A 15,929-nucleotide genomic window follows, 5' to 3' on the forward strand; every position below is an offset into this window, starting at 1 on the left:
CAAGAAAAACTTCCCTTACCCAGTGCTATCTAAAACTCAAGGTAAAGGAATGTGAAAAACAAAAACATGTAGCATACTCATTCAAAGGTTTGATTTAATCAAGCAGCTTATATTTACACCGTGAAATGCAAGAGCCAACTCAATCAAAAACCAACCAATCATGAAGCGTTTAACTCCCTTTTTTGGTGCAGCTCTCATCTTAATGTGCTTCTTATAAAACTTGGACAATAAATCAATCACCACAATACTTCATAATCAACTGTCTTTTTACATTATTTAAAAGCAAGTTTATAAAGAACATTTTTCACATAAGACACTACATGGACAAAAGCAAACAAATAGTCACAAGCCAGCCATGTGGAAAATGACTGGACAGTGAGTGTACACACTTGATTCATGGTTCTAAAGAAGCTCACTATATATGTATTGTCTATGAGATACTCTACTGTCGGATGTTCAACAGAGTCAGTTGGCCACAGTTAAATGCTGCTATATTGTAACTCTAGTTAGTTCTTACAGCAACCACACTACAATGTTATAATGTCAGATTTTCATATAAAACGTGGCCAAAACTTCGTAATCTAACGTTAGCCCACTGCTAAATAAGTAAGTATAAGTAGCTGCATGCTAATGCCACATAGCTGTAGCTAATCTTGGCAGCCAATGTTGGTAATTTCTCCCCAATTTTGGGTAATATTACTGCTGGTGTAGTATTTGGTTTAGAAGCCTTTATTGGTGATTTTTCACAGAACAAAGTCCTGCTATATGCTCCGTTGCAGTAGCTCCAGCTGATACTAGTGAAACAACAGTGAGCATCTCATACAGAGGGTGAAGAGGTGCAGCAGCCATGGGCAGTATGAGAAAGATAAAGTGTTTTTGAACATTAAAGCATGCAAACATGTTTTAGTGCAAACTCAAAATGCAAGTATTAACCCTTCAAATGCTACATAATAGTTGCCCTTTAAAGAGGTGACAGGAGCTTCAATTTGGAAAGGACTTTGACGACTAACTTTCAAAACATGTCAACAGCTTGAGAACGGTGAAATAAGCAACACAGCTAAGAAAATATTAAGGGTGAGGCTATTTGCACCCCTGGTACAATTAGCAGTGTATGCTATTTGTACCCTGGTGCAATTAGAAGTGTATGCTATTTGCACCCCTGGTGCAATTAGAAGTGTATGCTATTTGCACCCCTGGTACAATTAGCAGTGTATGCTATTTGCACCCTGGTGCAATTAGAAGTGCTATTCATACCCTGGTGCAATTAGAAATGAATGCTATTAGTACCCCGCCAGTGCACACAGCAATGTGTTCTGTTAATACCCCCTCTGGTACAAATATCAAAGTATGCTGAGCAACTGTTTACCACTTGGTTTCTTCAAGCCTCGGTTGCTAGGTAACCAGCTGTGTGGCCGAGGGGTGCAAATAGACACTCCGAAATATTAATCGGTATGTCCCTGAAAAATTGTTATACAGCTCATATTTGTTTCTCAATAGGATGGAACACAAAAATCTGTTATTTCAGATTTAATAGGCAAGACTAAATCCCTACTTATGTATTTCATTACCCTCCACCTTGACAATCCAAAAAGAACACAAACTGTAACAGCTCTTCCGTTGTCTGTTGAACACTTGGCAGGCCTGGGAAACAAAGGGCTTCCCATTCTTAAAAGTCATTGGGTGTACTTCTTGTGGACATATTGGTTCTGCTGTGTTGACTGACCGAATCACGCTTTTTTAACCCCGGAAAACGTTTCACCAGCATCTGTCTGAAATAGTTCTGGAACTTTTTTCCAACAAATGTGTAGAAGATTGGACTGATGCAAAAGTAAACGTAGGCAAAGACACGAGTGACGTGAAGAGCATAAGCCAATTTCTTTGTTTCCTCACAGTTTTCTGAGTCTTTATCCTGCATTAGCAATACAATGTTGAATGGGGTCCAGCACATAAAAAACATCAGGACAATGAAAAATATTAACCTGACTGTCTTGATCTTGGCAACTATCCTGGATGACATGACAGTGACAGCAATCCTCACGTAGCAGTAAATAATAACAGCCAGAGGAATGATCAAGAAAAGGATAAGCTGAAGGTAAAAACCAGATTTTCTAAGCAGCTTTACATTTAAAAACGTTACCTTAACAGGAAATTCCTGACAGTATGTAATGTTTTCCATATGTGTGAAAGTGGTGTGGAGAATCATCGGCCTGATGCACGCCAGGCCGCTGACCAGCCACACTACAGCGCAGGACAATACCGCATATCTTTGACTCCTGATTCGCGGTGCGCCCAAGGAGTACACAACTGCAAGGTGTCTGTCGAAGGTCAAAAGAGTTAGAAAGAGGACAGAACTGTAGAAGCCCAGATAGTAAACGGTGCCAACAATCTTGCACATGACCTTGCCGAAGATCCAGTAGGAGAGCTGCGAGTAGACTCCCCAGAAGGGAAGGCTGCTCATGAAGATCAGGGAGGACACCACCAGGTTCAGCAGCAAGATGTTGGTCACAGTGGTCAGCTTCTCAAACCTAGGAGGTGGTCATTTCAACAGTTAGATGGAGGGAAATACTACATGCCTATGGGTCATATAAGGAAAAAATGACAAATTGGCTAAAGATCATGCTGCAAATTTAAGATATTTAAGATCTGATATGAAAGCCAACAAACATTTCAGCCGGGCGAACATTTATGGCTTTAGTGAATCATAACTCCAATTCTCAGAGGTCAATACTTCAGGGAATAATAATGATATGATTGAATATGATTTCAGTCTTGCCTATTGCTGCAAAAACAGTACTGACAAAGTATTGATTTTTGTTCATTTGCCTTTTAAATGTGAAAAAAGAAAGTTGTTTTCAGTTGTAGAAATTACAACCGAAAACTGGCCTCAATTTCTTTTTAATGGTACCATAGAAATTGGTCTTTACTTTCCTTGAGCTGTCACCCTTTCAGCATGCAGCTGACAAAGCATCTCTTTAACCCTCTAAAATATACTGCAATAAAAACACTCTTTCAGTTCGAGGCCCAGGGAGAGTCTGCTGAGCTCATCTCTGACAATGTAGTCTTGTGTTTCCATGACCAACAGAAATATTTGTTTGCTCACAAAGGTAGAGAGCAGTGATGGAGACCAGGGTGGATAAAGGAGAGTTGGCAGACAGTGACAGAGTGGAGGTAACTCAGAGGGCTCAGAGAGAAGAACTTTACCTACTGGATAGCTACTGTATTCTCTCTCTGTGGATAACAGAATAAGAAACTCCTAGTATGACTTAATCTTATACTTTCCCAGTGTGTGTCTTTACTCCATAAATGGTCTAGAACTGAAGCCTGTCATTCTGGCTCCCAAATGATGTCAGAATCGCAAAAAGCAAGACTAAAATCTTTAAAACTTTGGATTCTACCTGTAAGAGTAAACGTGCATTTTTTTCATTTTTTTAAAGTTAAAAATACAGAATTATAAGAACACCCGCCCTATGCTGCAGACTTTAAGAAATTAATGATGTGGGAAAAGTATCATCAATTTACATTTGAAGAATGATTTAAATTTAAAGTATAATCCTTAAGATTTTCATTTAATGAAATCCCATTTCTGATGCTTTTATGCATTTATTTTTTCACCAATAGCCATTCAGTGTATTTACATTCTTTAACTCTCTATAGTTTTCATTGCTAGTGACGGGGTCTGCCAATTTCGCACTGAATTTACATTGCCTTCACACGCATGATTCACAGGAAAGGTGCAGCATGTAATGTTCCGCTCTGTAATTTGATCTCTTTGATATAAGCCTTAATGTTTACTGTTGACTTTCCCACAACTGTGTCCGAGCTGAATTAAATTAAATTAGCTGGTAACTACGGTTTTTCCAGACTGGACCCTATTTTCCTATGTTTTTGTGTCTAAGTGACTGATGGGAACAACAATCTTTCACATTGGTCCAGTATTAAGCGAAACAAGCTACAATGTAAGTTAATAGGGCAATTGTCCAGCTTGTATTTACCTTTACAAAAGTTTTTGTTTTGCCACTGACTGACTCAGATTAATATTCTATATTGATATTAATATTCTAAGTGTCTGACAACATTATGGAAAGGATTTCTAAGGAGGTCGACCTTTCTTTTAAAGAGTAAGTTCCTTTTTTTAAACATCTGCGAAATAATGTTCTCTAAACCCACCATTTTCGGTGGACAGTGGAATATACGTAGCATTATCTCAAAGACCGAACAACTTAAAAAAAATTTAAAGACTCAAACATCGATTACTTATGCCTCACAGAGACTTGGTTAACCCCAACAACCCCTTTATCTGTTTTTAATATCCCAGGGTATAATGTGTACAGACGGGACAGAAGGAAAGGGAAAGGGGGTGGCGTCCTGATATATGTGAAAGACAGCATTCAAAGTCAGCAAATAGTCTTCCGGAAAATAATTTGGAATGCATGGGGGTAAAACTTACACTATCTCCCCAAATGACTTTTGCTGTTTTTGCAGTCTACTGCCCCCCTGCTGCCACAAATGAATTTTTTGATTGTCTAAATGTCATACTTAAACAACATGGAAAAATGGAAGTCATTCTAATGGGTGAATTTAACTTAACTGGCAGGACAAAACACGTCGGAAAAAGCTTAAAGATATTGCCAAAACTATTCAGATCACGCAGATGATCCATAAGCCCACAAGAATAACTAAGTCTTCCCAAATGCTTTTAGACTTAATTTTCACAAATAAACCAGATAGAATTAGAAAGATTTATAATGCTCATTACTGGGTTATCAGATCATAATCTTACTCTGGCCTCCAGAAGATTGTCAAAACACACTTTAAAAATCAGAACTCGATGAAAGGAAAATCCATCCCTTTTATCGCTCTAAAGGACATGGCCTTCATTAAAAATTAAATAAAGCAAGTAAACTGGCAAGATACTATTGGTAGTATGCCCTGTGTAAGTAAGTTTATTTGATTATCTAACCCTGTTGTCTCTCCTCGGCTTCTGCCGAGGACCCAGCCAGCTCTGCTGACCAGCTCCAATCCACACCAGCCTGAGCCATGGCGTGTAAGCAAGCACCAGAGCAGGCGGTCAGGACAACGCTCAGCCCCAGCCCAACCCCTACGACTAGAAAACTGCTACAGCATTCTGATGAACGACGAGGAGTTCCCTTCTCTGCCACGTCCCCATGCAGCTCATCCTGGTCCATCCACACAGTCGACGCGCCCATTGAGGGCGGACTCTCCCCCCTCGGACTCATCAACCTCCACGCTGGTCATCGGAAGCTCCATGGTAAGGGACCTCCACATTCCCCCTTTACCTAGCGGTCCCTCCAAGGTCTACTGCTTCCCCGGTGCCAAGGTCCGTGACATCCAGCACAAACTTCCCGGCATCCTCGCCCGCCACGCCAAGGTCGACAACATCATCGTGCATGTGGGCACAAACGACATCAGAGAGAGACGATCGATAGCACTCCAGGAAGATTTCACCACTCTCCTCTCCACCCTGATGGGCACAGGTAAGCGGATTGTCATCTCTGGGCCTCTACCTACCTACAGGAAGGGTGCGGAGAGATGGTCCAGACTGTTCTGGCTCCACACCTGGCTGGAACCACTCTGCACTTCCCTGAGCATTCCCTATGTCGACAACTTCAACTTGTTCTGGGAGATGCCCAACCTGCTGAAGCGTGATGTCTCCACCCAAACCGACACGGAGCCAGGATGCTATCTGACAACATAACGACCACACTGACAGGCAAGTATTGATATTATGTTGAAAATATCACAGATTCATGTCCCCCAGGTATTGCATACAAGTGGATGATTCTGAAAATGTTTTCTGCAGGATAACAAGTAGTACTATTATTATTCCAGTAACGTGTAGTACTAGTGCTATTCCAGTAACATGTAGTACTAGTGCTATTCCAATTATAATCAACAATAGCACACAAAGTGGTGAATAGAGGGGCCATACTTAACAACCTAATTGGAATTAAAACTACCACTGCAATGATAGAAAAGGATAGGAAAATTAGATGTGGATTAGTAAATGTCAGATCTCTGTCTTCTAAAGCAGTACTAGTAAATGAATTGATATCTGATAATCAAATTGATTTATTCTGTCTTACTGAAACCTGGCTGGGCCATGAAGAATATGTTAGTCTAAATGAAGCGACTCCTCCCAGTCATATTAATACTCAAATTCCTAGAGGCTCAGGCCGAGGAGGTGGAGTTGCAGCCATATTTGATTCAAGTCTGTTAATTAATCCTAAACCTAACCTAAATTATAACTCTTTTGAAAGTCTTGTTCTTAATCTTCAACATCCAACACGGAAATCAGTACAGCCAATTATATTTGTTGTTGTCTACCGAGCTCCAGGTCCGTATTCTGAATTTTTAATCTGAATTCTCAGAGTTTTTATCATGTGTAGTACTTAAATCAGACAAAGTACTTATTGTTGGTGATTTTAATATCCATGTGGACGTTGACAGCAATAGCCTTACTACTGCTTTCAACTCACTTCTAGATTCTATTGGCTTCAGTCAGAGTGTGCATGAGGCCACGCACTGTTTTAACCACACCCTCGACCTCGTGCTGGCATATGTTATCAAAATTGAAGATGTATTAGTATTCCCAGAGGACCTTTATGTAAACTTTAAAATCCTTTATTATCAGACCACTTCTTAATTACTTTCAAATTCTTCATACCCGATTATACAACATTAGATAAAAGCTTCTATACTAGATGCCTATCTGACAGTGCTATAGCTAAATTTAAGGAAGACATTCCAACAGCACTAAACTCATTACCTTGTTTTAATACAACAGAGGACCTTTATGTAAACTTTAGTCCCTCTCAAATCAACAATTGTGTAGATGGTGTTACGGCCTGCCTACGGACTACTTTAGACTCTGTTGCTCCACTCAAAAAAAGGAAGATGAAGCAAAGGAAACTAGCACCTTGGTATAACTCCCAAACTCGTAAATAAAGCCGCAGAGACGGCACTAGTGAAAATTACTAACGACGTTCTAACTGCTGCAGACAAAGGACTTGTCTCCATACTTGTTTTATTAGATCTTAGTGCTGCATTTGACACTATTGACCATAAAATCCTGTTACAGAGATTGGAACACTTAGTCGGAATTAAAGGAATTGCACTAAGCTGGTTTAAGTCTTATTTTTCTGATCGATCTCAATTTGTTAATGTTAATGATAAATCCTCTAAGTACGCGAGGGTTATGCATGGCGTTCCACAGGGCTCGGTGCTTGGACCAGTTTTGTTCTCCTTTTATATGCTTCCTCTTGGTAATATCATTAGGAAACACTCAATTAACTATCACTGCTATGCGGACGACACCCAATTATACTTGTCAATCAAACCAGACGAAACAAGTCAGTTAGCTACACTTCAAGCATGTATTAAAGATATAAAATCCTGGATGACCTATAATTTTCTGATGTTAAACTGTAACAAAATTGAAGTTATTGTGCTGGGCCCTAAACACCTCCGAACTTCATTATCTACAGATATAGCTACTCTGGATGGTGTTGTCCTGGCCTCCAGCACTACTGTCAGAAATCTAGGAGTTATTTTTGATCAGGATATATCCTTTAACGCCCATCTAAAACAATCATCGAGAACAGCCTTTTTTCATCTTCGTAACATTGCCAAAATTAGGAATATCCTGTCTCAAAACGATGCGGAAAAACTGGTCCATGCATTCGTTAATTCCAGGCTGGACTATTGTAACTCTCTACTGTCAGGTTGCTCAAATAAGTCCCTTAAGACTCTCCAGCTGATCCAGAATGCTGCAGCACGTGTTCTAACGAGAACTAAGAAAAGAGATCATATTTCTCCTGTTTTAGCTTCTCTGCATTGGCTTCCTGTAAAATACAGGATTGACTTTAAAGTCCTTCTCCTGACCTACAAAGCCCTAAATGGTCAAGCACCATCCTATCTAGAACAGCTCTTAGTACCTTATTGTCCCACTAGAGCACTCCGCTCCCAGAATGCAGAGTTACTTGTGGTTCCTAGAGTCTCCAAAAGTAGAATGGGAGCCAGAGCCTTCAGCTACCAGGCTCCTTTCCTGTGGAACCAGCTCCCAGTCTGGGTTCGGGGGACAGACACCATCGCCTCATTTAAGAGTAAACTGAAAACTCTCCTCTTTGATAAAGCTTATAGTTAGGTTAGACATGGGTCTATGGTGGAGTGAGGAGTTGCAGCGTCCGCCTAACCCGGCCCACCTGCTTTTCTTCGTAGTCATCAGATTTATTGATCATATAATCAATAATATAGTAAATGTAAATGTAAATGCGCCAGTGTTAGCCAGTCGGCTAATTTTCAACTGTAGTCCTACGTTTCCTTACTTCTACTCTGGGAGTTCCACAGGGGTTAATTCTAGGGCCACTGCTCTTTTGCTTATATATTCCAATGACCTGCCTTGTGTCTGCAAGGGCATAAATATTTTTATGTATGCTGATGACACCATTTTATATACCTATGGGAGAAGCAACAGACGTGGCCAAGAAATTATCAAGTGTCATGAGCAAGGTTAGTGACTGGTTACATGACTCATGCCTCACATTAAATGTTGAAACTTATAATGAAATTTTAGTAAATGGCCGGTATATAAAACATGTAGAGAAAGTTAAGTATCTTGGGGTAACTCTAGATCAGGGCTCTTCAACAGGGGGTCAAGGAACCCTAGGGTGTCCTCGAGAGTCAATTCAGGGGGGCATCCAAATTATTGTTAATTTTGGAAAGTTGTTTCAGAAATTAAAAAGTCTTAACATGAATCCAACATATTATAAGATAATATAAATCCCCACTGCTCACTGGCCTAGGTGGTCACTAAAGTAATCCACAGATACATTTAATCCTAAGAATTCCCTTTGCCACATGGTTGTTTTAACATTAAAACATGATTTATAAAACCATGCCAACAATTTGGCTATTTTAATAGCTTAGTATTCTATGCAACAAAAGTATGTATAAAGGCTTTAGGCCGCCATACATGTTATTGTAGACCCAGTTTATTATTCATTTTATAAATTATATGTAGTAGGGGGTCCCTGCTCCATCTCTCTTTCAGTTACGGGATCCTTGGCTTAAAAAACTTTGAAGATCCCTGCTCTAGATTCAACACTTGTCATGTTACAAACTTGTGCAACAAACTGAAATTTAATTTAGTAAGTTTTAGATACATAAGAAACTCTCTCACCACTGAAGCATCTAGTACATACTTAAATGCAATGAGCATCGCCCACCTTCTATACTGCATTACATCCTGGTCTCAGGCATGTAAAACAGCAATAAAACCCTTAGAATCTTTGTATAAAAACTGGCTCAAGATCCATGACAAAAAAACACATTATTATGATCACTGTCATATACTTGCCAAATAAAACACTCAAAATGTGTCTTTACTACATAAAATCATATACAGTGCCACTGCTCCCCCTCTGAAAAAGTTTGTAACACTCTGCTCCGAAATAACAGTTCAAACTACTCAAAGCATTACAAGGGGGAGTGTAGCATCCCACAACGTATAACCCAATTTGGGAGTTCCTCTTTCTCATGTGTGGCAATGAGGCAGTGGAATGCCCTTCCCACGGAATATATCTTATGTACAAATTCCCACACTTTCTTATGACTAACAAATACAAGCAAGTTTGCACAAATCTATAAGATACTGTATGTGAGTGTGTGTGTATCCATGTATGAATGAGTGTCTAGAGTTGGATTGTAGCCTACTCTAATGTGCCTAAGCTGCTGCTTCTGTTTGAGTGGGTTGCTGGTGCCCCTGTTTTTGTTAAACTGCTTGTTTTTAATTACTATGGACACCACGTCATCTATAGTCCTGTTACATTTCTTTTTAAAATTGTTATTTTATAATTGGCATATCTGTCCAGGGACTACAGGTGGAAATTAGCAATTGTTGCTGTAACCTGGTCCAAGACATATTCTCTTGTATTACAGGTTTAATGTTTATTTGTGCATTGTCCCTGTTTCAAATAAATCAATTTCCAATTCCAAATTTCCAACAAAACATAACTATGAAAAGCTGTTTTGGATAGTCTTTCCACTTTTCCAACCATCACAACTCTAGTTTTGATTGAAATAAACACGAAAATAGCGCTAGTAACTTTAGAGCTGTCTCTGGTTAAACAGAAAGGTTTCAAAAAGGTTTTAAAGGTCTATCTCTGAAGGGACTCTTTCCATAATGTTGTCAGATACTTAGAATATTAAGCTGAACCTGTCAGTGGCAAAAACAGAACTTTTCTGAAGGTAAATAAAAGCTGGACAATTGTCCTATAAACTTACATTGTAGCTTGTTTCACAGCTGCCGACTGCAGAGATCTCACTTAATACTGGACCAATGTCAAAGATTGTTGTTCCCATCAGTCACTTAGACACAGAAATATCGGTTGAAAAAACAGTAGTTACCCTTTAAGTTATTATATTATATTTATATTTATATTATATTAAAGGTCCAATATGTAATATTTGTACTGTAATAAATCCAAAAATGACACCAATGCCTCATCAGATATTAAGGAAACATGTTAAACTGAAATACTATCTTTTCTGACAACAATGCTAATGTCAGTATTTTTTCTTTTTGAAATTTACATTCCGTGACGGAATTTATGTTTATGTTTTGATCTGTGTGTTGTTATCAACGGCCCAGTTTGACAGGCAGGCCGGGTTGCCAGATATATACCTGTAAAAACGTAAACCCAGCACGCTACAGCTGTAACGGTAGTACAGCCATGAAAGCAGCAAACAAACAAACAGGATCAACGGAGATAGATTCTACATGACATAAAAAAAAGAAAACAGCATGTTTCTAACAGTTGCGTGACCAGAGACGTAACAACCCCCTGGTAAATATTGAAGATGTATTTGAAAGATGGAGACAGTTTAGAGCCCAAAAGGACGCAGAGTTGGCTTATTTTTTCCTGAACAGGTAAGCATTAGCTTCAGGCTAATTTATCACAGCTACTAGGGACGGGCATTTTTTGTCATTTCAACATTTGTGTACTCACACTGAATTATATAGCTAGAGTACCCGAGTTGGTTACTCGCAAAAACAATTGAGACATAGCCAGTAAAGTGATCCCGACTGGTCCTGGCTAACGCCGCCATGCTAACCCTGCTAACTGTTAACGTTACCGGGAGGACCAGGCAAGCAACCCATGGCTGTTTACAGTGTGTAGCCTCTTCAGCGGCTGGAGCCGACAACGGTGAGTTATTTTAAGCCACGAGAGGGGGGCTTTAAATCGGAAAGAGAGGACTGTGAGTTTGCAGTGTGTTTAGCGATTGTTGCCGTACTTCTAAGCAAATGAAGTGTGTTCCGTCGGCAAGGTAGTGGTATTTTTAGCGTTTCGTATTGTAATTCTAAGCCGAGGAAGTGTGCCTGACTGGCGTGTGGAGAAGACAGTGAGGTTGTTGTGTTTTTAGCGGTTCATACTGTAATTTTAAGCCGAGAAAGTGTGTCTGTCAGTTGGTTACAGAGCTCCGCGTGGGCACGGGCTTTTATGACTGTCAATATAGCCAGCATCTACCGTTAGCTACTCTGCTGTGCTGTGGAGTAATGTCTGGCTATGTGAGACTAGCATCTAATTTTAGCTACTCGGCTATGCTGTGGAGTAATGTCTGGCTACGTGAGACAAGCATCTAACGTTAGCTACTCCGCTGTGCTGTGGAGTAATGTCTGGCTATGTGAGACTAGCATCTACCGTTAGCTACTCTGCTGTACTGTGGAGTAATGTCTGGCTATGTGAGAAAAGCGTCTAGCAACATTGTTGTGAATGCTGCGGTCTCAGCCTGGCAACCCCCGTGAACTTCGGGTCTGGGCAGGAGGGGGCGGGGGAGACGACTCTCCAGTATTTTGGATTGGTAGTGCAGTAACTATTTTAACCGCTAGCTGCCAGTATTACATACAATATTACATATTGCACCTTTAATATAAATATTTTCTACTGCTGCTACTTCACATTAAGTATTTAATGTATGTATATATATTTATAGAAAACCCCAAAAATCTTTGCAACTGTATCCCTAATATATATATATACCTTATTGGCCTGAATATAAGACAATCCTGGTTATAAGACTCATTTCTCTGGTTCTCTGCTTTGTTCTAACGCCGCTGGGCACTCCCACTCTTTAGTCACTCTCTATCTCTCTCCACCATGTAACGTTACCGTGCTTTTGGACGGTCGTTGAGTATCCATCTAAAACTCTGCTTTTTGTAACATAGAAATAAAATGGATTATGGATCATTTCATTTCTGTAGTTTATAGCTGACTTTACCAGCTGACTTCTCTATTGGTTGTTAAAACAGGTGACGTCCCTTACGTTCTAAAACCAGCCTCTGCCACTTGAACAGCCTCAAGTCTAGACCCCAAATATAAGACGACCCTACTTCTTCAGATTTATTTCCAGGGGGGAAAATATGGCTTATATTCAGAACAATACGGTATATAATAACTGCTTTAAACTGCAAAACCAAACCATCATGTGTCTCTTTAAATTGCTTCTGAAGTATGTTCTCAGTGTTTTTATTTATGCTTAGAGTTTTTGCTTGTTGGTCCACTCACCGATGGATGATGACCAGGACCAGCCCATTGCCAAAGAGACTGAAGGCAAACATAAAGTAAAAGAGGATGGATAGCTGAGCTCCCAGATAGTTGACACCGTCAAAAGTACATGGTGGGAGTGATGTTGACGATTCATTGTCGTAGTCATAAACATATGTTGTGGATTCCGTCTCCATCTCAAATGTTAGCGGGAAAATCTGTCAGAAACAAAAAATGCAGCCTCAAACATAATATTTACAACATGATGCTGTCCGTAAATGTGATATAATCAATCCATTATAAATGCTTTAAGGTGTATAAGAGCTATGACATCAAGCATGTGAGCTCCTTTGAGGCATGCAAATAGCCAGAGCTAGAAAGCAATGCCTTTAACTGACAACCTGCGAGGAGCATATAAATAAAAAGCAAAAAAAAAAATAAAAACAGATGTGTGTGGGAATGAGGATCATGCTAAGCTGAGATGACTTACCGCCCAGCCAGCAGAAAAGCTTCGGCTTGTTGTCTAGGCCAGAACTGTCTGACTGAGTCGAAGTCACTCCATTATAAGTCAGCCAGCTAGGGGAAGGAAGTACTACAGAAGTCTGTGTGTGTGTGTGTGTGTGTGTGTGTGTGTGTGTGTGTGTGTGTGTGTGTGTGTAAGGGGGGGGAGGAATGGCCTGCATGCACAGCATACTGTATCAACACACCCTCTGAATCACAGTCTCCTCCCTGGACTGTTCAGTTGAGACTCTAAAGCTGTAGTCACACAGACAGGTCAAGTGCATCTGTCCATATCACATGTTAATATGTCAAATTACTGTAATGACCATCTTGATGTTGGAATAGTGCCAGAGTTAGAGGAGTCAGTGCCAAGAAGTAGCAAAATACTGCAGAAGACCACAGACAAACTTCTCAGCTTGTTTGATAAAGACAAGCCTTAGTGGGTCCCAGACAAGGTCAACTTTGGAAACCCAGCAGAGTGCTGAAGAGACTCCTGTTAACATTCTCAAAGCTCTCTGCAATGCACCTATTATTAGTTCCATCATATAGTTTCCACTTTGCCTAATCAGGTGTTTAGACCAAAAACAGCATTTAAAACCCACCTGCAAAGGGCTAGGTTGGTGGGGGGGTGATACTTCAGTGAGATGGTGGAATAAGATCCAGGAAGTCCAGTTTAAGTAATAGATGTGTTACATTTGAGGCCAAAACACTGTACAGCAGTTTATAATACTCTGAGACATGGTTTTACAACTCTGGGAGTCATTAGTCAGCTTGTTGCTGAATCAGGCTCGTAGTCAGTAATGGGCACTTCCAGCTAAGGTAGTTCAAAATAGGTTTTGTTATGAAAAATATTCAAATGTATGTAAAAAAAGAAATAGTAACAGAACTAGTTGTGTGTGTTTAATGTGGGTTCTCTTCTGATTCAAACCAAACTGTTTACACCATAGAATCAGGATCAAACAATTAGGAAGCCTTTGGAACATAGGTGGTTGCTATGGTAACAACAGGCAGACTCTCTGTAGCTAACATTAGCTAGCTGGCTTTTTAGACAATGTACCATGGATGTGTACCACACTGAATGCTTGCTCTTGGGGAATTATTGTAAATTATAGAGTGTGGTCTAGGTAACAAAATAAATATATGTAGGCCTAGGCCAGACAACAATGGCTTCTCTTTAACGTGGTATGGACTGTTCTTGGATGGAATCCAGTGTAAATAAGGACATTAGCTAGCCCTGGCATTTTTTCTTGCGTAGACCTTCCTAATGTACCATGGATGAAAGGCGTGTACCACACTTTTAGAATGCTTGTCTAAGATTTGGCGCCTTGGGGGCTGGAAGTTTATTATTCTTTCATTTTCTTTTACTGCTGGTAGTGTATTTGCTGCTCATGATCTGACCATAGTCCTGAAGCAACAATGCTGTTATTGCTGGAAATTGTATTCTATGTCATGTCGTATGTAAATGCATTCTCTGCTGTTCATTCTATAACAGTGGTGCATTGTAATATTTTATGAATAGGATAAAATTGGTTGTTGTAGACAAACTTTTTAGACTGCGCTTTGTTGGTTGAGCAGGTTGTAGACAGTACTGCTATTGCCGTTGTATGCAGTATATGTTGGAAGGTAAAATTGTTGCTGTTTTTTTCAGTTTGTCCTTTTTGCTACTTCTACTTCTTTTTGAAAATGGCCCACTCACTTTTGTACTGGCCCGCCCAAAATACTATTTCTGCCTCCGCCACTGTGCTGAATGATATTGCATTTTGTTGTGGAAAGGTTGTTCAGGTTCAACTTCTTTGCCTACATTTCAGTGTACATTGACAACTACAGCAGGGATCCTGCAGTGGTTTCATTGAAATGAATGAGCAGAGGAAATCTCAAATTTGCCGAAAGTTCGTCAGGGTTTTCCCAGGCTAAGGCTGAATCTCATTTCTATACGGCCTTACCCCTAGCCCTTGTCCCTCTATACCGAGTGGTAAGGGGAAGGGGTGAAAACATATCCCTATGAAATGGGACGCCACTTAAATCAGTGCTTCTGTTTTAAGGTTTTCCAAAGAAAGAGAAAGACATTTGTTTCCCTTGGATGATGTCACTGGTGATAAACCACTCAAACTTGAAAACTGTAAGCATAATGTTTCTAACAGTTAAATGTTAACCTTGTACAGCATTGTTGTCCTTGCTTTTAGTTGTATGTCTTTCTGTGCATGTACATTGAGAGCAACAAAAAGTGGGAGTCAAATTCATTGTGTCCACACCTACTTGGTAATTAAAGCTAATTCTGAATATTCATCATTCGTTCAAAGCAACCATAGTGACATTACACAGCATGCATGTTGCAGTGTTTACTGGGTATTTGGTTAGTTCCACGCAGCACTGTTGCAGTTTTGTCCCCTGTGGGATGGTTTTCTGTAGTCATATCATGTTTACACCATAGACTGTATAAAATATGGATGCAGTTTCATGACGTCACCCATAGATTTTTGAAGAACCAAAATTAAGTCTAAAGTGGGCGTCTTCCGGTGGCTCCAGCTGTTACCATCTTGGCAGTGCCTGATGTTGCCTTACTACCTGCTATTCCAAAAATGGGCAAAGAGGTGGAGCGTGGATGGAGCTGAGGCCCGGCCGAATGAAACCTACAGCCCCTGTGACGGCATCCACCTTTCACTCAAAGTGGCACACCCTTGAAGAGATATTTATCTTACTGGAAAAAATTTAAAATGTCAATAAAACAAATAATAGTCCTGACATCAAAATACTGAGGGAAGTTTAAAAAGTAGTTAGTGAAGAACACAGACATCCGACAGTATGCAGGTTAAGTTACCGCTGGTAGAGAAAGCACTAAGGCTATAACTGTTTGTGTATTTGTAC

At 40.0% G+C, this 15,929-nt stretch overlaps 1 protein-coding gene across 1 annotated transcript; it reads right to left on the reverse strand.

Annotated features, from left to right (window-relative positions):
* Positions 1 to 1,373: 1,373 nt before the first annotated feature.
* On the reverse strand, positions 1,374 to 13,155 carry LOC114549426 (C-C chemokine receptor type 3). The gene is made up of 3 exons (XM_028569728.1): positions 13,054 to 13,155; positions 12,585 to 12,781; positions 1,374 to 2,525 (listed from the first exon to the last, which is right to left on the reverse strand). Exons 2-3 carry the CDS (start codon positions 12,758 to 12,760, stop codon positions 1,667 to 1,669), a joined length of 1,035 nt encoding a protein of 344 aa, XP_028425529.1. The 5' UTR covers positions 12,761 to 12,781; positions 13,054 to 13,155; the 3' UTR covers positions 1,374 to 1,666.
* Between the last annotated feature and the right edge of the window lie 2,774 nt (positions 13,156 to 15,929).

The sequence above is a fragment of the Perca flavescens genome, chromosome 22, assembly GCF_004354835.1.
Source record: "Perca flavescens isolate YP-PL-M2 chromosome 22, PFLA_1.0, whole genome shotgun sequence".
NCBI classification, from domain to species: Eukaryota; Metazoa; Chordata; class Actinopteri; order Perciformes; family Percidae; genus Perca; species Perca flavescens.

Coding starts and splice junctions, on each gene's coding strand:
- LOC114549426 (XM_028569728.1), bottom strand. CDS start 12,760: ATGGAGACGGAATCCACAACATATGTTTATGACTACGACAATGAATCG. Junction 2,526..12,584: donor GTCCTGGTCATCATCCATCG/GTGAGTGGACCA, acceptor ACCACCTCCTAG/GTTTGAGAAGCTGACCACTG.